The sequence below is a fragment of the Aythya marila genome (genome assembly GCF_965140915.1).
Source record: "Aythya marila genome assembly, chromosome: 4".
Lineage (NCBI taxonomy): Eukaryota > Metazoa > Chordata > Aves > Anseriformes > Anatidae > Aythya > Aythya marila.
The window spans coordinates 48,035,598-48,060,386 of NC_139045.1; the positions used below are offsets into that span (position 1 = coordinate 48,035,598).

Here is a 24,789-nt window from a genome sequence, read left to right on the forward strand (position 1 = left end):
GCAGGTATTTAAGTGACTGTTTTACTTTTTTCTTTCTCCTTTCCAAATGACTTAGAACATAAAAAGACTAAACATTACCTGTTTGTCCTTCTGCTGGCTTCTGTCTCCTGATGGCCACAGCCTCCATGAATCATTATCAATAACATCAGCAAGAACGATTTCTTTTGTCAAAATATTAACACCAAATTCAATCTAAAAAGACAACAAGAATCCTATCTTAAGAACTACTCAGTGATATCTTTCCTGTCAGAACAAGGATCATGAGAAGTCGTACTTGCATACCTTCAGGTCTACCAGAGTGCAGTTTTGGGGCTGCCATGATTTTTCCAGGATCTCAAAAATAGCTTGAGTAGAACGAGCCATAATATCCACTTCCGTCTGGCCAATAGTAAGTCCAGCAAAAGAGAATTTTGCTTCAATTAGCTGCTCTTCAGACCACTGTGGATCATTGTTGGCATCATCCTATTAAGAAAACCAAAACAGGTAAGAGCATGTAAGTTAAGTTTACTATAATGGAAAAATAACCATTAGAAGATAGTACATTTGGGCTTAAAATAAAAAAGATATTGGCTCGTAACTAGAATTTTGTAATTAGTGCTTAAAAACAGAGAGCAGCATTAAACACACTTGTAACACTTTAACATTTTTCAAAACACTTCAAGTTTGGACAGCATTCCAAGAGCAAAAAAACAAGAAAACAAAACAAAAAAAAAAAAACACAACAACAAACAAACCACAAAACACAAGCACTTTAGGTCATAGTTCACAAGACACAGCTCTTCCTGGGATATATCAGAAAGCGTCTCCTTTCTATCCCATTTGGCTTGTTACTCTTTCATGCCCCCGTGAGCCAGTATTGCACTGTATGTGCTTTGGACCAAAGAGCTCTTGGATGAGAATATGAGAAAGTTTCAAGATAGCGAGTGATACCACCAACCCTAAAAGAAGGTCAATTGCTAGTGCAACCTGCTATTCACCAGCATTTTTAGAAAGATGCTACAGAGTTTTTCTAGCTCTAAGTTTGATTAACACCGCAGGAGAGGAAACTTACCTTGAAAAACATCTCAATTTTGGGTGGGTAAAACTTATAGCCTTCTTTGACACCAGGGTTTCTTTTGAGGAAGGAGCCAGTAGCAATTCTTCTGCACACCCATTCGATCGGGATCATTTCACAGTGAGCTGCTATGAATGCTGTGTCACTGTGTTTTCTGACAAAAGCCGTTTTGATTCCTAAATATAAAGATTAGTTCCATTACTACGCAAACTCCACAACTGAAACAAGACTCAAAAGCATCTTTAAGTTTAAGCACAAACAAATCTTATTTTTCTCTGGACTTCAGGGATACACTGAATCTCTTCAAGGTATTTTAAGCCTAACAAGAAGGCTTCATTTTTGTCTTGCAAAAGGCCTTCACTGCCATTATTTTCCTACAGGTCAGTAGTTTGCCAGTTTTATCATGCCATGTTCACCTGTTGCTCAGGTCCTTCTGCTCTGGTCAGAAATCCAATTGCTGCAAATCCTTCCGTCATGATGGTTTGTTTTTAAAGCAAAAGTTAGCAGCAACAGTACCCAAATATACCCTCTGGTGGAAGATCTATGGACTGGAACATCGTACGGTGAAGGGCAATTGGAGTTAGCAAAAGACAGCAAAATAGAAGGTAGTTTTTGCTACTTCATTCACAAAAGAGGATGGGGCAAGGGAAAGAATGACTTAGTTTTTTTAATGAAAGGAAGGTCTAACATTTATGTAAGGCACTAGATCATTGTGATTTGTTGGACAACAGACATTAAGACTCAGCAATACATATAAATAAGAATCTCCTCCAGCATATCTTACATGATTTTAAGATACAAGAACATATTAAACATTGACAGCCAATTGGTGCCAATAGTCATTTTAAGTGTAACACAGCTCTTTTCTTATCTCACTCCTAGGGAAAGACAAATGTCAAACCCAACTGTATCTGCCAGAAAAAGAGAACAAAGGATCTGCAAACAATCACTTCAAGAAGTAGCTCTGTTCCATTCCACTTCCAGTGACAGTGGAAGAACCTAAAAATACAGTACTGAAATCACATCTTTATAGTTTATTGTAAGGCCCTCAAGGACAATGATTAAAAGAAAGGAACTGCCTACCAAGTAACTTCTAAATCTAGGCATTAAATCCCCCTCATAGCTTTTTTTATTTACTACAGTTTTCAATTACTGCAGATGTGTGCTTTTGAAAGGCTGATGTTTGCTCTGCTCTAAGTGGGAGAGAAACTTTAACAGAAGCCTTTGTAAATCACTACCTTTGATAAAGTAGGTCAAGAAGAGTTGTGAAAAAAGCAAACAAACTATTTCTACAATAAGGCATGCATGTTATCTGAAATTTATGCCTGTCATATAACCAAACCAGGGCAGAACCCTACTTCTTTTGTCGCTTTAAACTGCAGCTACAATTTACTCTGTATACTTTTCCATAGCACCTGAAGCTACTGAGTGAAAGCCATTTAAGGGTCTTTGAGGCAGCTCCTTAGCATTTTGATTTCATGCTGCATATGTAGGGTATTAAAATTAGTAGCTTAATTATTGGCCATATAGAATTAGGCAAAGCCAAGTAATTCATTCCTTCTAAATTAGAACCGATACCTAGAGACTTCTTTGTACCATATCAACAACAAGCTTCCTAGGAAAGCCAGTGATTGAGGATCATACTGAACAACTTGATCAAGTCTTCTTTCTCCACCAATCCATTCACAAAAGGCCTTCACCTCCACCTGTCCTTGAAGAAATACTTGCATAGAAACAGAGGTAGATACAACTATACAGAAAGCTCCCTTCTCTCCCTCACATCTGAAACACACTGATTTTACTGTTTGACTGAGATCTATCAATTTATAACAGATAATACAGCTTTTAGAGCAACTGCTACTCAGCCGGGGCTTTGTAGCAGAGGGGAGGGTTAAGGGTATGTCCAGACAAACACGAGGAACTATAGTGGTGGATTAGGTTACTTCACATACTCTCATGGTCTAAACGACCAAGTCACCTACCCAGGTCTGTAGCACTAGAAGGAAAAAAGCCGAACTATGAAGTAATGAAAAAGAAAGACAAAACCGAAAGCATCACAGCCTCGAGGCAGGATAAATCAGTACAGAAGCATCAATGGCTTGCAACACCATCTCAATACGCAGGCATTTGTTCTGCCTTCAGAACACTTACCAGCTTCTTGGAGCAGCTGAAACACACAGCTCGTGGTTGTGTTGGAAATGGCAGCCTTCCCCTCCATTCGGTCCTTCCTGGCCGCGTTTCCCGCTGTTATTTGGTCTTTCGACTGCATCAGAACACATCCCGGGATATCTGGCAGCTCGTACACTTCTTTTGTTTTACCTTCGTTCACTTTTTTGCCAAGTTTCAGCTCTACAGAACAACAGAAAGAAAGATTTGAGATCGAAAGAGCCTTCTTGTTCCTCACACCCGAGCAGCTCCGTGCCCAGCAGCATCCCCACTCCCACTGCAGGAGGCGCGGGCTAACTTTCCTCACGCGGCCGCTGCAAGCGCGTGGTGGCTACTTCTGCTACTTTTACTACTTTTTACTTAGTTATTTCTCTTTAAAACTACTTTTAAACCACGGGACTCGCGCTCTGAGGGGGAGCTCTCGCGCCTCGCCTCAGGGGCGCGGCGATCAGCGTGCACCCCCCCCCCCCAATCAAAATAAATAAAATAAAGTAAAATAAAAATACATATTAAAAAAAAAAAAAAAAAGTTTTGTGACGAAAAACTTTTACTTCACGCCGCCAGAGCCCACAGGCGGCAGCGCTACTCCCTCTCTCCCCAAACCACCACGACCACCAGCAGCCCCCGGCCGTTACCGGCCCCCTCAGCGCCCCGACGGTTACCTGAGCCGGCGGGGGCCATGGCGATGGCGATGGCGGCGGGAGCGGCGGCGGCAGGCACCTAGGGCACAGGACAGAGCCTTCAGCGCGCCCCGCCGGGCCTCGGCGCCGCGGTAAGAAGGGCCGCGAGAAGGGGCGGGCAGGCGGGGGGGCGGGCAGCGCTAATGGCCGCCACCCCGCGCCTCCTCTTGGTGCCCACCCCCCCCCCCTCAATCCCCAGCCGCCCCCCAGCCCTCCGCCCCCGTTCCCCCCCCGGCAGCCCCCGAGCCCCCCGGCGGGGCAGGGGGCGGCGTGCGGGGCCGCAGCCCCCCCGCATGTAAATGAGGCAGGCGACGGCGGCCCCGCGCGGCGCTGTTGGCTGCGTGAGGCAGGGAGGGAGGAAGGGAGAGACGAGAGCGGGAGGGGAGCCGCCGCCGCCACACGCCGCTGCCCGGGGCTGGGTGCCCGGTTCCCCGCTGCCGCCATGGAGCTGGAGGAGCTGGGCATCCGCGAGGAGTGCGGCGTGTTCGGCTGCATCGCCTCCGGCGTGTGGCCCACCGAGCTGGACGTGCCCCATGTCATCACGCTGGGGCTGGTGGGGCTGCAGCACAGGTAAGGGGGCAGCGGGAGGAGGGGAGAAGGCGTGTGGGGAGAGATGGGGGACGGGGGGGTCCCTTCCTTCATCGGCGGCGGCCGGGCACAAGGAGCGGCGTGGCCGGGGCCCTTCCCCGCTCCGAGCCCCGCTGCCGTCCCGCGCTGGCGGCGAGGCCCTGCCGGAGATGCTGCTCGCACGCAGCCCCGCCGAGGGCCAGGGGAGGCTGCGAACGGAGCAGGGCGCTCAGAGCTGCGGGGCTCCCTCCTCGCAGCCACAAGTGGTGCGGGCTGGGAAAACTCGCCTGCCAGCCGGGAGCTTTAAGGCCCCGTCAACATCCGTGAGCGACTGTGGCGGCTGCGAAGTGGAGTTTTGGTTCTGCCCTCGCTTGGCGTTTCGGAGTTACGCTGTTGAGCGTACACCCATCGTACACCCGTCGCTATCTCGGCGCCAGCGAGGTCTGGCTGCCGCGTGGGAGCACATGCACGGCCACGCGCACGTGGGGGCTTGGGCTCTGCACCCTAAACGCCTGTGTGGGAAGCCTCGCTTCACTTCACGTTGGAGGAAAGTGGGTGAAAACAGGCACATGCGTGAGTCTGGGGAGGTGGGCTGCTCTAGGCACACATGCACTGAAGAAGGGGGAAAAAAAAAGTGGGGTTGGTCACTGTATTTTTGAGGTCACAGACATGTGAGGGTTGCTCCGAAGTTGTTTTGGACCAAGAATATAAAATTGCTTACATTCAGGTTTTCTGCTTGTTACAGCCAAGTTTTAGGTACTTTACCTGGCTAAATGGTGCATCCCTACATCACACTCAGGTACTAATGTCTCTTTGGATTGCAGCTGTATCATTCGTAAGCTACATATATTTGCCAGTGTCCGTCAAAATCACTTTTATTGGGAATGATAAAGCTACAGAATCCAAGGAATGAAGCCGGGTAATCAATTAAGGGTCTTATTTTAGGTTGAGCCACTTCTCTGTAAAGAGGCTGGAAAAAAAATCTGATCCCATTTATGCCTGCACAGTTACACTAGTGGACCTGGATGGAGTTCCTTAGCTGGAAATAAAATGACTGCTGTGTTTTTCATCATTTTGCAGCTTACTGTCTCAACTTTCACTGCAACCTTATTTCATGATTTTCAATACACAGTTTTTTTTCTCCTTTTTTTTTTTTTTTTCTTCTGATGGGCACTTGACAAGTATATTTGATATCCATGAGTTCTTTAGTATCAAATGCCCCCTGAGGAGCCTTATTTGAGACAACTGTAGCCAGTAATGCTAATGTTGTGACTAAAGTGGAAGCAATTGGCAAGTTCTAAAAAATCACAGAATAAGTACCTAAAGGCATACATACACTACCTCTGATTTTGATTTCTTTAGTAACTCAGTAACTAAAAAAATCTAAGGGATGCTTAGAGACATAAACCTTATTGCATCTGTAAAATCAAACTTGTTTACTTTCACTGTGAAGTTAAACAGTCCGTTCAATTAGGTATACCTTTCAAACAGGCAATAAAATTCTACTAAATAGCTGAGATTTAAATGTTCCCATTTCCTTTAATGTTTCTCTCTAACCTCTTTGAATTTTCCCTTAGTGTAGTAAAAGGCGGTGGCATCCCTATCAGGAGGTAATACGGTAGCACCTGTTCTTGTTGGAACATCTCTTGAAAACCAGGATTAAGTTTTAGCATCAACTGTATCAGTAAATTACACTAAGCACATTCTTTTAAACTGAAAAGGTAAGAAGCATCTCTTTAACAGTATTCCTTTCAAGGTATGTAAATATGGGAGAGAAGCATGGTAGGTAAATAATAATGGATAGTCCCAAGCAGGCCCTGAGTGACCATCAGAAGTTTGGTTGTCCGCTAGAAAATAAAGTCCTTAGACCTCCCATTGAAATTAATAAGGATTTGTAGGTAATGACTACTGGCCTTAGATAGTCATAGTCATGATTCTTCTGTTGCTAATTAGTCCTGTGCAGTAAGTCAAATGTCAGAATTTGGCCCTTAATTCACCTCAGATTTTAGAAATTAGAATATTCAAGCATGGCAGTGCATTGAGCTGCATTCTTGAGATGACTGATCCACACAAAGTGGAGCAAGCTGTTGTGAACACATCATAATTTCTAATCCTTGAAATCCTATCTGTATGCATAAACATAGAGTGCTTGTTACAAGCCACAAAAACATATGGCATGAATTCCTTGTGCTCTGTGTTCTGATACAGGCATTTGCAGCAATGTAAAAGGCTTTGCTTTTTGTGATAAATGTCCTGAAGAGCTGATAGGTTTTTTACAGCGTTAGAAAGATATTCAGGCGCTTTGGAGAGCTTTACTTCAGTGAGGATGTTTGCAACTGAAAGCTTGAAACTCAGTACACTGCATCAATCAAACAGAATATTTTAGCATGTATTTGAGTGGTTTTGTTTGTATCACTGAAACTATTCTGCATGAAGCCAGGTGTATTTGTAAGCTGGGTTCTGCAGTGGGCCCACAAGCAGACACACCAGGAAAGGCTGACTTAGAATCTCACTTTATTGTCATGCAAGTGACAACTTCTTAAAGCTTTTTCGTTTTTTTTTTTCTTTTTTCTTTTTTTTTTAAATTAAAAAACAGCTGCTCAGATGTCAAAGCCTAAATTCACACTCCTTTGTAGCAGGAGGCAGAATATGGCTTTTCATTGGCTTTTACTTAATAGTGGTGAACTGTGAATTAAAACAAAAAAAAAATATGTGTGTATTCCTACTAACAGTCCTTCCATGCACTAAGAACATTGTACCAATTTAACTTAAGGCCATTTGTTAGTGATTTTCATCTGGTTTTGACGCATTTTTATAGTTACGTTAGCAGTGAATTTCATTATGTTTGAAACTTTAAAGCCTTTAAAGCTAAAACCGTTATTCTGGGTTTAACATTAACAAAGTGGGTATTCTAAGTCATTTTACAAACTGTAAGCCGGGGAACAAAATCACTATAAAATCTACTGCCTGCCAAAATAAAGTCAAGGGATATTGGTAAGGAGAGGACTTTCTTGGGGGCGGTGAGGGAGGGAGGAGGAGTACTGCGAGTTACAAATCTATTAAACGTCATTTGAGTCCTTGACCAGGACAAATTTGCAACCTTAATCTTGGAACAAGTGTGACTCTTGTTAACTTTTTGCAAAATTCTTTGGAAAATATTTTTGGCAGTAATGCCATGTACTGAAACCTGCAATTCAGCTTTGTGCTGATTTTTTAATAAGATCTTTAAAAGGCCCTTTCTGTGCAGGTGGAAGTCTGGTTAAAACAGGGATTATTTCTCATCCCAGCTCAGCTGGGTCTATGTATGGGATTGGTGATGAGAAGCAAAGTAAAAGGAAAGGACACTTGGCAGGCATGCTTTTTTGATACCTTCCCTGTGACTGTCCGCTATTAAAACTCACACAACCATGCCAAAATAACCACCACTGTTGTAAGCTAGGCTTTTTACTTTGCTCTCTATCCAGTAGAATTGCTAGTTGTTCCCAATTAGCCACTCTTCTAAATATCTCCAGTCAGCATAGCATATTGAATAGGATTATCTACCTTTTATATACAACCTCTTGGCTGCAAGACAGATTTTATAACAAATTTTTAGTAAGTTATTGGTATCCTGTCTCACTTGAGCAAATTAGACCAAATGGATGGAAATTTTCTGAGGATCATGGATATGCTGCAGGCAATGATCCTTATAACTTGGTGTGTAACCTTTTCTTTTCATCTTAAGAACCCAGTATGGGTTTAGCAAATCCTCCATCCCCAGATGCAAAAGCAGCAGTTAATGTTTTAACTGTCTAAACGCCAAATGTTGTAATTAATCATACTTGTATATACATTCCCTATGGAATACACTGGGTAAAATGTTTGTGCAGCTAATAACTTGAGCCTGTATGGGGTTTTACCAGCACATTTGTGCTGTACATGCTGGTAAAAGATTCTCCAGTACTTTCAGAGACTCTTACTGCATGTAGCTAATAGTAACACTTTATAGTACTGGTATAGTACAGGTAGTACTGGTTTAAGTTTATAGGCTGTTCTGTGCTGCTAGGTGCTGACAGCCCAGTTTAAGTAGACACCACACCGCTCACTACTGCAGGAAGGGAAATGAGTGAGGCATTTGGCTCACTTTCGACTGCGCTGAGCTCTTAACATCCGTTACAGCTGTTACAGCTTTTACGTACTTTCCTGCATGGTGATTTCCTGAAAGTGAAGACAAACCAGACTTACATTCTAACCAAGTTCCAATCCCTGGAGTATAATGTGTATTTCACAAAATGCAGTCCAGCCTTAGCTCTTATCTCTGGATGTGGAATTACAAATTGGAATAAGATAACATAAGGAGGGGGAAAACCAGCAGAGAAGTGGTACTAAAAGGTGTATTTAAAGAGGATGTTTCAGAGATAATAGCTATTACATTTATTGTGGCCAACAGAGTTTAATTCTGTCATGTTAACCTAGCTGTGGAGTGGGGATTAGACTTAATTTTTCTTCAAATTGACTTCAGTTAAGTCATCCATGTAGGCATGATACAGCTCTTGAGTTATTTTCACAGGATTGCTTTTTGTTGCCTTGCCTGCCCATCCCTTAAATTTGAACCTGATGCATGGCGTGAGGGTTGTACACAGCACAGGAGGTTGGTTCCTGATGGGTGCTGTAGGCCAAATAAACTGTCCTGGCTGCTCTTTTTGCCATGTCTCTCACTCCCTTTTCTTGAACTTTAAAATAAACAAAAAAAACAGGGGTGTTCTAACTTGTTATTAAGTTAGAACTTAAATAAGTTGTGGATAACCATTTGAGCACATGAGTGCTGGTGCCAATGCAACAGACACCATCTGCAGAAGAGTGGGAGTGTGGAGGGAGTGCTTTTAAGCCAACAGTGATGACTGCATTCCTGGACTCCAGGAATGCAAGTACCTCTCTGCTCAGTGAAGCCCATTCTCCAGGCATTTGGCCCAAATACAGTTTGGGCTACTAGGAAATAAACTAAATGAGGCATTCAGGGGACTTTCCAGGGTAATAGCCCTATCAAAGGCATGTAAAGGGACCCATTCATCTCAGTGCATAAGTGTGCTTTAGAGGTGAATGGAATATAGATCGGAGTGGTGATTTTTCCATTTATCTGCTACACCTCAAAAATGTCAGTATCCTCCTTGGCAAACTGGGGAGGAGACAGAGATATGTCCTTAATCTGAATGGCCCCCTGCTAATAGTGCAGATATTTGTGGAGGAGAGAGAAAAACAAAGGCTTTTTCATAGGATCGCTGCTGTTCCCATCATTACTTTATGTTGGTTTGGATATTTAAGCTGGATCATTTCCATGATGTAATTTATACTAGATTCTCAGGAACAGTTGTATGGAAACAACCTAATCTGGCTTAACTGCTTAAAAGGAACCATATTGTGGTTCTTTTCAGATTCTTTGAGTCTTACTGTAGTGTTCTCACACATAACAGTGTCAGATATGTCCCAAGTTGCATTTAACTTGCCTTTGTGCATGCCTAGGCTAAATATTGTGTGACTGTAACATGTTTATAGAGTAGAGCCTCAGCACAAGTTCAAGTAAATGTAAAAATACTCTGGAAGGATGAGTTGGCTTAACTAAATGCTGTATTTGAAGGGACTTTTTTTGAGAAATCCTTTATTTTAGTGATACTAGATTTAGCCCATTGGCACCACCCCAAAAGATACTGTCAAAGGCAGCAGACAATAGCTCTAGACAACTGGAATTCTGAATGCAACCTTCATGTTATTTTGTCCCTAAGCAGTAAGTGATGTTGTATCATAGCCACAACTGCAATGAAGAAAGGTTGTCCTGATGCCACTTTGATTTATCTGTCTCAGCTTCCTAAACATTCAAGTAAAATACTTCTTACAAAGAAGTGTGAGTAGTGTATAAGTATTAGATAGTGCCAAATGCTCCCCTACACTTGACTTATCACTATTGGCCAAAAATAAATGTGAATGGTAGAAAAGAAGGGGATATTTTTCTGTCAAAATAATTTTTAAAAGCATGCTATACTTTCTAGCCACAAAGCAGAATAGAAGTGGAATCTCACACAAAGGGAAGTCCACCTTCTTTGCACATTGTTAGGTAAATCCTGCTCTTTGCTAAGTGCAGGCATGTTTTCTGAGGAAAACAAACAACAACAACAAAAAAGTAGAAGCCATGCGTGCTATTTTTTTTTGTCTGTCAGTTCTTGCTTCATGCCTACCCTCTAGTGTCGATACGAAGTTTCCAAATAGAGATTGCATGCATGCTCTGCAATTGCGTGTGTGCTCTGACCTTCTAAGAATTTAGACAGTCCTTTGTCTGAGTACTGCTGTACAGTTTTCACCTGGACAGCAGCATTTAATACAGATGCATATTTCTTGAGATTGTTCTAATTAATAAAATAAGTCTCTTTTTTTGTATTCTGAGAGAAGATATTTTTTTGGGGGTGGGGGAAGCAGGCAGGGGCATTGTAATGAGTGACAGCAAAGCTTTGGAGAGACCGCAATCCTCGTGCATCATTCAGAATTTTAAGTGAAGCTTGTCTTTGCGATGCTAACTGCCTTCCTCAAGTTAGCCTTCCTTCTGTGAGGGCAGTCACACTGCAACAAAGCACCTTTGAGCTGCTCCAAGTTAGGGCTAGCACACCTGAGGACTTGCTGGGCCGCTTCAACTCACTAACTGCACAGAAAATCATTTGCCTTTTTTCTTTTTTTTTTTTTTTTCATCTGGGTTAGTCTGGTGTCAGACTATCAAAATGAGCTGGTTTGTGGGGGATCCAGCAGGAATAAAGAGATTTTCATGTTGCAATGAGTTATCAAGTGGCAGCTGGTTTATGCAACTTCAGCCTTGCACTCAGGGAATGGAGTACAGTTATCTTAAAAACTTCATTTAAATCTGAATTGATCTCAACTGTTTACATAACCTGGAGTGAATTAGAATGGGAACACATTTTTTTCTGGCCCCTTCCACAGAAGGACTAACCTGTGATTTTAGTGCTGCTAGGAATGGGAAGCTCTTCAGCTAGCTCAGCATATTCTAGGACACCTGATCACAAAGCAGGGACAGGGACAGATTCCTTGTCCTGCCAAAGGTTGCAGTTCTATATGCAAGTAATATAATAGATGTAAGTTCAAGGATGTGTCTTTAAACCAATGCAATTGTAAAGGAAAGAAAAAAGGAAAGGTTTTTGTTGTTGTTTTTTAGCTAACTGTGATTAGTATTACAATTGTCTCATTATAAGCTAAAGATTTTTACATTTACATTGGTTTACACTAAGAAACCAATGTAAATGTGAAAAATGGTCACTAAGTATACACTGGCACGACTTAGACATTTATACAGTGACAGACTTGTCTGTCACTGTATAAATGAAAGTGATCAAAAATGATGATTTTCTAGGGATATATCTCTGACTTCTCAGAATTGTTTTTAAAGTGTTAGTCAAATAACAGATCAAGTCTACCACTGTAGAAAGGTAATCAGTATAATTTGAAGATAACTAATACCTTCATATAATCTCTCATAAAAGAATTAACAAGAAAATAAGTAACCACAGAACAGGAAACAAAGCACTAGATCCACTAAGATCTTTGTGTAAAATTTAGTGAAGAGGGATTGGGTGGAATTTAGGCCCCTGGGTATTTAAAAAACAGAACACAACTGGTTGCTGCTGCTTCTGCAATGAGAACTTGACTGTTTGACTTCACTTGAGTCTGTGTGTGTGCCCAGAACTAACCTAGCTTTGGCAGGGCTATGCAGGTCTATGCACAAACATGACAGATCCACAAATGAGTTGTTCTTCTGCTTGAATACACTCAGAGGAAAGCCTTGCAAATGCATGCCTTGCAGGCAGGATAGGCTGTAAAGTACTCGCTTACGCAACCACAAAGTATTGGTTAGTAGGTTTCTGCAGGATTACTTAATGGTGTTTGTCATTTATCATCTCCCTGCACGGTGTCTGTTTTTTCTGCTTCATTTGGTTGGTTACTGGACAGGGACAGTAACCAGGGCCCTTACAACAAGGACCAGAACCCATATCTGCCCCTTCTAGGTGGGTACCAACTTTCTGGCTCACTGAATTCTCTAGTTCATTACTGCACAGCATCATACCCTCTGCAGGCAGATAGGGATGGTTCCCTACCTTAGCAGGTGACAAGATTAGCAGGGTAAAAGGAATTAAGGGTTATTTTTTTCCCCACCTAGCCTTGCCTAACCAAAAAGAGAATCTTTGTTCACTTAATTGCAGAGGACTAATTTGCTAGAATGGTTAGACATAGTAATTGAACATGATAGGTTGAAATTTTAAGTGTAGATGTTTTCTTTGATCAGTCAAAGTGAATTTTTCTTTCAATTAACCCTGTCATTTGTGTAATGTAGGTGACCCAAGGCATTAGGAAGAAGTTATATAATTTATTAGACTAACTGATGCCACTTCTAAAAGTTCATTGTTAAAGATTATGATGGAAACTCATACCTTTTTTTTAGTTCAGATGACTGAAGGTGAATAAATTAAAGGGGAGCAACCATGTACTCATGTGGGTGACCTACTCTCATAAATAAGTCTATTTAATTTCTTACCATCTGAGAGAATCGTTTTGCATGCTAATTTGTTAGAAAGTTCATTAAACCAACCTGTTGTATGGCTGATGGATCAGCATACAGCTGAGTTCTGTTGAGGTCTTGCATTTCTTCCTGCTTACAAAGCCTTTCTAACAGTAACTTTTTGCCTTCTGTGTGCACTCTCTCTGTTAACAGTTTTTGAAACTGGAGTATGGTGTTTTCAGAAGCACTTTTCTTAAGTGGAACAGGTGACATCTCTGTGAACAAAGCAAAGTATGTACTTAGAGTGTACAAGTCAATGAACCGCTGACTGAAGTCTAGCACATGCTACATTTCCCTAATGCTGTCCTTCTATTACCCTCTTTTGGCAGGCATTGTCTGGTGTTGTGTAAGGGGTCATTGTATAATGACCAGTAGGAATGAAGTAGACCTTGTAAAAATCATTCTGGCTGCTCTCTCATATTTGAACTCTCAGGCTTTGCCTAACTACCGCCTTCTGCAAGACACAGCTAATGGACAATAGAAGAAATAATACTTAATTACATAGAGTTAGTGCTGTTAATGCAATTTCTAACAATGTAATGAACAGAAATGGTGTAGTGTTTGGATCTGTTTGTGTTCATCTGTCTACAGACAAGATGTAATTTTAGTATTAAAAGTAAGGGGGAGTCTCCTAAAAACTAACTTTGTTATCCATCATTTTTGGACTTTTGATTATTTAGGGCCTGCCAATTGTATTAGGAACAAGAGTAGTTCATGACCTTTCCTCTCAAACTGCATACATATTTCTGTCCATTCCTTCATTTTTCTTTCAGTGATTCTTTAACATACCATTGCTTTGATAATAGATCTTAACGTATTTTTCTCTTCTGCAGTTTTAAGGACATAATTTCTATCATTTACTGACACATGGTATAATATGAAGAAATCACAACCATGACTGTGATACTGTCCATATTTTCCTCTAAGTAACACAGATTATTAAACAGCTTCTTCCTTTTAAAATCTGTTAATGTTTTTCTTACGTTTGACTCTCATAAATTAAAGAATTATTTCTTTAATATATATCCATATATATAATGGATATATAATACCTATCAAGGTTGAATGGGGCCTTGGCCAACCTGATCTAGTGGGTGGCATCCCTGCCTATGGCAGGGGGTTTGGAACTAGGTGATCTTTGAGGTTCCTTCCAACCCAAGCCATTCTATGATTTCCCGATGCCTCCCTCATTTTTATTTATTTTTTATCAGGAATGAGGATTCAAATAAACAAATTGCCTTAGGCCCACATTTTAATCTGGACGTCTCTTTTGCAGATTGTTAATAGTGCAAGAACAATGTTAGTTTGGAGGCTGGTGTTAAGTTATAGGATTTTTTTAAACTGTAAACTAGTGTATGGCATCCAATTTAACAGTAATGTGTAGATGCTTTAAAAAGTCAGAGGCTCTTACCATCATTCCATGTTTTTCTCTTGATACCCAAGGATCCTGTGTTTGCTGTAACATCTCCAACTGAAACTTAAAAGAGAGAGGCAAGGTGACTAAGTGTCTTGCAGAGATTCTAAAAGCATAGTCAGTCACAAACCAAAATGCTTTATCCTGCAAAAGCAAATGCATTGCAACAACTGACTTGGAGCAGTAGGAATCTTCTAGAGAAGTTAGGTGCTGGACTGGCATGCAGTCAGGGTGGAGACTCATACGTTTGCTTGACAGATGCCTCAGGCAAGCTAATAATTAAAGCCTCTTTTATGAAAGGTTATTGTTTTCCCATATCCTGCCTGCATCATCATTCACAGCACAGATAGCACAGCCCTTTTCTGGCATGCTAAAATGTAAAGCAGCCATGTCAGCTCAAATACTCTTGGTGTTGAAAAATTCCATTTACAGGGAGAAATGAGCACTAATATCTTGTTTCTGGATTTGGAAGAAAAGGGATGTCTTAAGAATGTCGTCTAGCATAAGAATGAGGTAGGTGGGAAGCAGCAGTGTCATCTCATGGCCACCAGCCTCACCCAATGGCACTACTGTAGGGTGCTGCTGGACACTGTGTTATGGCTCTGATTCACAAGTAAGGATAGCTGCCTCAAGGATTGCTCCAGCAGCCTCTGCTCAAGCTGTCCATCTGACCTCTGCTGCCGAACTGGTTCAAGTCCTCAACTACTGTTTGTGGCATTGGTAATTATTATCTGGTGTGTTTAGAAAAACCAGAATTAGACCTGGTTTACCATAATTCACTGAGCTGTATGCTGCATTATGCTGCATATATATGCTGCAGTGGTACAGTTGCTTCTACATGAGTGTCTGATCCACCTGATGACTCCTCTGGCTCTCAGGAGCAGCTGCCTCTGCTCCAGGCAGATTATAATTACAAGTGCTCAAATACACATTACAGCCCTGGATTTTTTTCCTCTATTGACTGTGGTGTGAATTTAATTAATGAACTTTGCTTTTTTGAAGTCCTTGAACTTGGCTTGACTGTTACACAGTTCTAATTGGTATGAGCTTGCAGCTCTGTATCAGTCATGCTTTACATGCCTGTTGGATCACCTCTAAGGCCTGTCTTGTTTCTCTAGCACCATTTCACCATATCTCACTTAGTCTTCCAAAAGCACAAAGACTTCCTAATAACATCGAGCATGTTGCGTGTTTTTACTTTTTGTTATTTTTCTCACTTCTAAACTCCTCCAAAGACCGCTGCTGTCCTCTGAGCATTGCCTGTCTGACCATGCAGATAGAGGTTCTGCAGTTATTTTCCCTCCCTCCTCATTTCAGCCTTGTATTTCACCCCAGGACCATGGGTCATCCAGGCAACTTTAAATTTTGTTTTAATCGCTTTATCTCATTACTGAGATTTTAGTACCTGATAAGAGGCTTGAACTTTCATATCGCCAGCTTGATGGTACTAGAGGCTGTCTTTTTAAGATATCATCAATTTCTTCATAAAATCTCATTTTTCTCCTGGGATTACCAAGGTGCTCATTTTCTTTCTGTAGTGCACGGTATTCATATTTTAGGTTCTTGTACTTTGTGCGACATTGTTTCCAGTCTCTGTCTATTCCACGTTTCATTAACCTTCTGGCAATTTCCTCAAATATTTCTTTATTTCTCGTTGCCCCTTCAAGCATTTGCTGTATCTTTTCATCTGACCATATGTTTATCAGAGCTCTGACTTCATTATCGCTCCAGTGTCTTCCTGCTCCAGTATCATTAATTGTAATAACTTTAAAGTGATTTCGTGCTTCTTCCAAGGGAATATGATTATCTGAAAATATAATGAAACAACTGAGTATTGCTGAGTATACATATGTTAAAGTGTAATTGTAGCTAATGATTAAGTAACAAGCTGAAGGATTAATTTATGTTTATAATAATCTCTAGTTACAAAAATCTTCTAATTTTACAATATTAATATCCACTTGTGCTTACATTTCTCTTAAGTAGGCAAAATACATAATCTCCTGTCTCCGGAAGCCATCTAAAATTCCACATTTTATCAGCGTAACTTTTCTTGCTGTAACTTTCTTCAAATTCAAGACATGTCAGGGTGCTACATACAGGACATCAATAGGCTTTAAGCATTAGAAGCAATGTTGTATCAGCAGTAATAAGAAATGGCTTTCCAGGGTCAAATTAGAATGACAAGAAGAAATAGCATGCAAATGAAAATGTTTCCATGGTTTTGATACAAGAAAAAATCCTAAAATCTTACTATCTAAGTATTTAGAAGGAGGCTGATGCTGCTCTTAGTCAGTCTGAAATTAATTTTTAGGTTTAGTGGTAACGCCATACTGGAGTCAAAAGCAGATAAAGTTAGAGCCATGTTTACAGCAGAGATTTGGTTGCTCCAGCTTTGTACAGAAATTCCAGTGCAACTTGCTTTCAGAATAAATGCATGGAAATGAATACTCACCTGTCCCAACTATCCGTTTTGCTACTGGCGTACAAGATCTGTCTTCTGAGGTAGTGCTTATAGAATCATCATCTATAGAAACATGCATGTTTAAATAAAAGGGATTTGGGGAAATAAATTGTTAATATTATTCCCATCTTCTGCAGGTAACACCTATCTTTGATTAAAAATGTCATAATCCATTACTCAGAGGGTTGCAAGTTTTCTGCCACTTGCCTCTCTATTTATTAGCATACCTCATAAGCTTTATCTTTCTTCCTGCCCCCACATTCCTCAAAGGTAGCTGTGGATGCTGCACAGAAGATTAAAATACCTGACTGAGCACGTAGGCGTACGTGGCAGGTTTGCATCTCACATGTAAGTAGATTTCCATAACATGTTTGTGCACATTGACTGGCACGGGTGTGCCGTCCATCGATGGGGTGCCATTTGTAAGGGCACGCTCCTGGGGATTCCCTCACACCCAGTAGGGCTCAAACTGCCGCGCATTCCCTGGCAGAGTCATTCATGCTCACTGGATGTTGCCACAAAATGAGCAGGGACTGCTCCAGAAGTCCTGCTCCCAAGTTTGGGAACTGCAGATTCAGTTGTGATTAGGAGGAGCGTCAGGCACGGGCACCTTTACACAGACCAGACCTGCATGCAGTGGCATTGCCAAAGTTTCATTTCATACTGCTGAGCGGGGGGTTCTGCCACAGAAAAGTGGTTTTGAGTCCATTTTACTAAGCTACAGTGGTGGGTTTCAAGTCTGAGGTGCATCTATCCCTGCTTCCAGAAAGGAGACAAGGAATTGATGCACCGTTTTGTGGGGCAAGTTGCAAGCTTTTGCCTCCAGTTAGGAGGTAACCATGTTTGTTTATTTTGAAGTGAAAGGCTAGCCTCTGATAGGGAGCTGATGTGATGGAGATAACAGAAGCAGTAGAAAAATTGGAAAGTAAACAATTTGTTAAAACTTTTGTGGAAATCTTATTGCCTAAATTGCACTTTCTACATGCAGGGATGGCTCAATCGGAAACTATTCTATACAGCTTAAATGACAAAGCAGGGAATACAGGAGAAGTATTTATTATTCTACCCACATCAGAGTTCTCTTCAAAATTCCATTGCTAACAGGATAGAGACATCATTCTGTTCTTTTTCTACATGTCTACATGCCATTTTTGTCCTCCTTGGCAAAACTGAGGCTACAAGAGCTTTGCACTTTCACAGCATAAAAACTACAGCTTCAAAAATAAAACTGGTTGGACAGGAGCCCTCCGAGTTCTTGAAGCCATCTATGGACACCAAAACCTATCTCTGCTGACTCTGGGCTTGCTTTCTCATGCTTGGACTTCTTTGAGGCTGCAAGTTCAATTTGTGAGGTATTACTTGTTGTGTTGGGAGGGGGAGAAAGGTTAGTTCTTATAGTTTCAGTGGGGGATATCCCAGACCTAGTATGTTCAACGAAGTTTTCAGGAAATGGTAGAAGTAAATATTCCTTATATGTTTGAAAAACTGAGTGGATGGTTTAGATACTTAGAAATAAGAGATAGTTGGTAAATTAGTGTTCATTTGATGTACTTTCTATAATGGTGCTTGCTAATATATGCAGAATAGTATTTGGAAATCATATTTTCTTTATGACGTGCTTTATCTTAAATATTTGGTACATACTTTTCACAAATCATATGCAGGAATTAATGTCACACCTATGGAAAACTTAGAATCAGAAATTACATTTTTATAATCGTAAAATCGTCAGGGTGCTAACAGAAATAAAGTTTTCATAAAGATCTATTTCATAATTAGTTTTCCCCATAACTCTTAACAAAATTCTTGCATCTGCAGCTTTTGGAAATACAGCTTTGAACCAGAAGGGAGCAATAGTTCTGATCCTAGGCTCTCAAGTGATTTGTTTGTTTGTTTGTTTGTTTTGTTTTTTTGAATTATGGTCCAAAAATCATGGCTTTCCCTTCATCAGGTGTTCATTCTCTCAATCATGTTTCTTCTCTGATGTTTCTGCCTTTGGCAGTGGCATTTGTGTACTGCTGACCAGGGTGACTGCTATCCTCAGATGGATATTATGTGACAAAACCAGGGAAAATTTGGATGTGTAAGGCAGTCAGTTGATTTGCATGACATTTATTCTGTCACTGTGTATGAACTCTTCTATGCATTGGTGTGACCTTGCTATGTCTCTGAGCTTTCAGGGACACAGTCTCACTTTATCCTTAATGGAATTTGTGTTTTCTGTGTCATTGCTGTGATTACTCTGATATTGTCCTCAGTGTCATACTCCTTTACAGTTATCTTCCATAATCAAAACCAGCCAATGTAAACAGTTCTAAAAGCTGTGCTGGATAGGGAGTCTGAACACCCAACTTTAAATAACACAATTGCCAAAAAGATAGCACCTTGCCTGCATCACAGAAATACTGATGCAAACAATAGAGATATTCTTATGGTAGAAACTTTAAGGGTAAAAGGGCAAAGAATTTGTCATTCACAGAATCATTATAGTAGAATTTTTTATTCCTTCCACTAACTTCTGAGTATAAACAGTAATACCATAAGAGTATAATTTGATCCAGGATGTAAGGCCAATAGAGTTCAACGTCATTGTTATTTCCTCTAATGCCTTTTTTTCATGACCATCCATGGTTTCTATGTTCAATTATTCCAGAAGATTATTGTCCCTAGTGTATTCTAATGTCAATTCTAAACGATTTTATAGTAAAACAAATTTCCTGAATACTTGTCATTGAACGTACAACTTCTGCATATTGCTGAGGCTCTGATTTCAGTTTTACATGTAAAATAATGCAGAATATTTATGGTAATTATTGGATAGTGAATAGTCTGAAATTAAATGGACTGTCATGAAATAGTTTGAAAGACAGACAAGGCATAAAGTGTTCAGTGTTTACAAGACAGCTATTTAGTCTTCCAGTTCATCCTCTCTAGTAGATTTGTATGAAAAAGAACAGTATTTTTGTCACAATGAAATGCATATTTATCACATCTAGCAAAATAGGAAGTATGTTGTCAGGAGAAATAAGATCTTTTTATCAATAAGGGGAAGGAGAGGCTTACACATTTTTTACACTATGAAATCAAACAAAACCAGATTTTATAACCTAGAACTAGCTTAAGTATAATGTGTGAGAGTAAGATAAAAATCTTAGGAATCTGCAGTTCCCAGTAAAGTAGAGTGTGCTGTTATAACCATCAGGCTACAATCTTCACCTACCTATGTCAATTGTCTCCTTCTTTATTTGTGTAGCTTCCAGAGCTGCCAAGGAGGAATTGTTGAAGTCCTCATCTTCAAGGATTTCTGCACCAAAAGAATTAGAACTCTTATTAAGTAAATAGGCCTTAAGTTCATAGTATCATAGAATGGTTTGTATTGGATGGGACCTAAAGGATTATCTAATTCCAGCCCCGCTGCCATGGGCAGGGATGCCACCCACTCGATCAGGTTGCTCAAAGCCCCAGCCAGCTTGGCCTTAAACATTTCCAGGGATGGGGCATCTACAACATTCCTAAGTTGTATCCGTAGGATCACTGACTTGAGAATGTCCGTAACAATAACGATTGTTAGAGATTTCACCTCCAAATAAATGAAAACTGTCACTTTCTGCAACAGTGGGCTTACGAGCCTAGTGTAAGCAATTATAAAATAAATCCAGAAGACCATGTAACAACTGCTCAGCATAAGGTTATGGATGGAAAGTGCACACTCCTTAAGGTATTAAAACCTGGATTAGAATTAGCTGAATTGTTCTCTGATCATGGTTGTAAGATGGTTCACGTAGTAAGAGGTGAACCTGTTTGCATTAGAATAGGGAAGATGGTGACTTTCACAAGGGCTTCAATGCACACTGAAATTATTGCAGGGCTCTCAGGTGACTGACGTTAGGAGTCACGGAATTAGCCCCAGCTGGAGCACAAGGGGCCTTTCACTGACATCACGGTGCTCTGCCTGGATGATTGATCTGCAGGACTGCTTGCTTGCTTGATAGAGACAAAGTACTAAATTCTTGTCATCAGAGCATCACCCCCAGTGCAGCTTACGGCAGGGTTTACATCAACGCTGCCCGGGCTCTGGGCACCCTGACAGCCGTGACAGCAGGAGAGTCACGGGGAGGAGAGCTCAGCACCTCGGCCATTGGTCCTCTCTTGTTTGACGGAGAACACCACCCCTGTGCCCTGGGACAGGCTGGCAGATGATGCAAGTGGTCTCTGCAGCCCTCATTTCCAGGTGAGGAAACCGCTGTACAGAGGTTACAGGCTGAAGGCCACGCTGGATCAATGGCAGCAGTTTCTGGCTCCCAGCCTGTTCTCAGTCCATTCAAGAATATTGCCCTGAAACATTGAGCAAGAACGCATAATCTATAGCCATTTTATTAAAAATTACCACCGAATCAATATGGACTTGTTTGCATCAGATGTTCTTTATGGTGTGACCAGCATCATGTGCTTTTTTTCCCCCCCCTTTTTTTTTTCTGGTGAGCCAAGAATGCGGGTAGATAGCCTGGCTTTTTTTCTAAGCTACTTGTCTGAGTGTTTTGGGGGAGGGCATGAGGAGAGCAAGAGGGAGCCAAACAGAACAAACCATTGACAGTTTCTGGCATGGATAAAAGAAATTGGCTCCAGCCACATTGTTTAGTCAAGCTATAGACAGTTGCCAGCAAATATGCTTAATCTCTACTTTGTATTTGAAGCATTGTTCACAAGGCCACCAGAGCAATGCTGTAGCAATACTTTTCCTTTACTCCCTGGGAATGATAGGAGCTATGTTCTTGTTTGGCATCGTGCTCACTATTGCTATTAATCTCATATTCTGGCTCGCAAGGCAAGATCAGTAATTTGTCTCCTAATCCTTACTCTTATGTGTGTCATGTATAGTATGAAAGGGGAGGGGGAAGGAGGATTTTTCAATGCGTGGCCTATGTTAACTCTCCAACAGGCTGCAAAGTTGCTGCCATGCAGATTGGCATGTTGCTCTGCAACGCAGAGCTGTGAAACTGGATGTAGACAACTCTGAACTTAGTGCCTGCAGACTGAGTATGACTTGGGCTAAGCCAGCGAATAATCAAGAACTATTGCTTTTGCACTTCTCTGAAACATCTACTTCATACCTGGAGCATGTGTATTAAAACATTCTCTTTTCGTTTTATATCTGTACCTTTAAAAATTCCATGCACACAGCAGCCAACATTCAAAAGAAGCCAACATAAGTGCCTGAGTATGTACTGACTTCAGATCCTAACTTTAAACAACCATTTAAAAAAAAACAAAAACCTTTGCCTAGCAATGCACCTTGGCAGTGTCACAACTTATTCTGAATTTCTCCTGAGACAGACATATAGTAAAGTATGCAGGGCACCAAAAAATGTACAGAATAATGACAAGAAAAGTAATTTGATGGGAACAAAACACTTGCTGTAGATGTTTTTAAGAACTTAGGGCTACTAGCATTCCTTAGAGTTTTGGTTTTGTCTCCACTATCATTTCCCACAGTACCTCAGATTTAATCAGATACCTCAAACTTAATTAAATACCTGTGCACAGTCTGTGGTGATGCTGCAAAGTCTGACATGTTTGGAACATACACGTGTGGAGTTTGAATTGACTGATCACCATGTATGCAAACTGAAGCAATTAGGCTCTTCTAAAAAGATTTCCAGAAAGATGCCCTTAAAAACGATCCCATGAAATGTAAAACAACAGTCAGAATGACTAAATAAGGTTTTATTTCCAGATTGATTTAATCTAGATAGGTGTTAGCAGGAAAGAGAAGATTCAGTGACCTTAGGCTTTCTCTAGCTGCTTTTGCCAAGAACTAACTGGTTTTGATACGATACTCTTGCCCCCTCTGCTGGCCAGTCTGTTGAGAAAGTTCCTCCAGTACAATGCTGTGAGAGAAACTTTTAATAAAATTGCAGTCTGTATGAGAACGTGTTAAGATTTATTTACGTTATTTATTAATCTTTATTTTTTTAAGATTTATTTACCTCTTTCTGTTCCCTCTCAGGTGCACATTGCCTACTCTTTAAGTAGTGAGTACATTTGTGCAGAGGTGAAAAAATGCAATGACATCAAAGATCCCACATAACATGGTATCTCTGCCTGATTGCCTTTTTCACTATTTATCATCAAATGAATTTATGAATACAAAGGTACATACAATCTCTTAACAATTTTCTTTCTTTAAATTAATTTGAATTATCAGAGAAAGGCATGTACCACATTGGAGAATAAAGGGTGTCCATGATACTGCAATGTAAAAAGTGTGCACCTGTTCTCTGCTTTATATAATACCCAATTATGTTACTATAAAAAACACAAAAGTCTAAGTGTTCTTTACCACCTGTGGTACAATGATTTGAGCCTGTACTGTTCATTTGGGAATGAGGGAAATAATTTTGGAAGCTGAAACTGCATCTTATTAAGAAGGAGTGCTGGTTTTTGCCCTTTTTTTTTTCCCCACAGAAATTTAAACAGTAGTCTTCTGAGTGAGCAGGCTGAGCCAGAGAAACTTCATGAAACACTTGCTATTTTAATCCTTGCCCACAATATCGTACTGCAATTGCAATTACCCAGAAACAAACAAACAATGCTGTTAAATACATATATTTGAAAAGGGAAATGGTAACCACTGTAAACTACAGATATTGAACAGCTAGGCATATTCTGACATAATGTTAAAATTGTAAAAACTGAGTACTCAAAACTGTACTGGAAGTATACAGCTAACTTTTTCTTCAGTGACTGATTTGGAAGCTTGTGATCCAAAACAGTTACAGTACTGCATAGCTGCAAGCAGCTGATAACTATGCCAGATGACAGTTTAGTGTCACTGCTGAATCTGTGTATTATTACAGTGTCTTGCTATTGCTCATATACATGTAGTATTATATTACTTGTTGATGGGAGGAAGTGGAATTTGATGCATTTTACAAATTGTCTTAACTGGATCCCACAGAGTGCAGGTTATGATTTCTTACCTATTTTGTCTCTTTCAAAATGAAGTCCCTGTAGGAAATGCTCTTTCCATGACAACCTATTTTTCCCTAATGAATGCCTCTGTGCTCATGGTGATGTGCTAAAAGGCCAGTTATGTATTTCTTTGTGAGTAAATTTAGATTAATAAATGTAATTATACTTGAGTGGTGAGGCAAGAACACTACTGTCCAGTCTACCTCAGATTACCTCTCATCATCAACCAGGTCTTTACTTACTGGTCATAGCTGTTTCTTTCCTTATATGCAGAGCTGCCAGATTCTCTGCAGAAGTATTTACAGTAACATCGTGTCAGAAGATTTTTAATTTGACATTAAAACCTTTCAGGTTCACATTTGACCATTTAAAATTCTGTCAGTACTCCTTTACGCCTAATTTACGAGCACAAGCAACCTCACGCTACAGAAGGAGACCGTGAGGTGCTCTTTACTATGGAGAGAGACATCTGTCAGTCTTCCAGGCTTTCATACATGCTTTTAGCTGAACGTTGAATTCCCACTTCTCCCAAAAGTTACGCTTTCAGACATAAGCCATAACATTTCTTTGTAAAGAGCATATGACCTTCATTTTTTAGCAGCCACCAAGAAATGGGGAGTGATACTCTGAAATGAAATTTCTACCTTAACATGAGTGTTTACAGAATTATATTAAGTACTGATCTAATTATGTTGTGAAAAAGAGAATGCTGTGTTAACCTTTGCACAGGAGACTGAACAGTTCTGTTCCTTGGGGACCTACAGCTTAAGTAAAAGTAAATGCAATAATACATTACACTCCACTTGCTTAAATCAGTAGTTTCTTCTTAATGTCTTGGGCCCTGAATCTTCAAAAATGTTATTTACAAGACTGTTTTTACCA

General features: G+C 40.6%; 1 protein-coding gene across 1 annotated transcript in view; it reads right to left on the reverse strand.

Moving 5' to 3' along the window:
- PAICS (phosphoribosylaminoimidazole carboxylase and phosphoribosylaminoimidazolesuccinocarboxamide synthase) overlaps positions 1–24,789 on the reverse strand; it is a 38,913-nt gene that overhangs the window by 4,262 nt on the left and 9,862 nt on the right. The window contains exons 5-14 of the mRNA XM_082759573.1: positions 20,156–20,239; positions 16,927–16,998; positions 15,877–16,278; positions 14,469–14,534; positions 13,088–13,272; positions 3,883–3,940; positions 3,206–3,403; positions 1,052–1,230; positions 283–462; positions 79–192 (exon numbers count right to left, since the gene is read on the reverse strand). Coding sequence (XP_082615699.1) covers positions 79–192; positions 283–462; positions 1,052–1,230; positions 3,206–3,403; positions 3,883–3,940; positions 13,088–13,272; positions 14,469–14,534; positions 15,877–16,278; positions 16,927–16,998; positions 20,156–20,239 — 1,538 coding nt within the window. The remainder of the gene's footprint in view (positions 1–78; positions 193–282; positions 463–1,051; positions 1,231–3,205; positions 3,404–3,882; positions 3,941–13,087; positions 13,273–14,468; positions 14,535–15,876; positions 16,279–16,926; positions 16,999–20,155; positions 20,240–24,789) is intronic.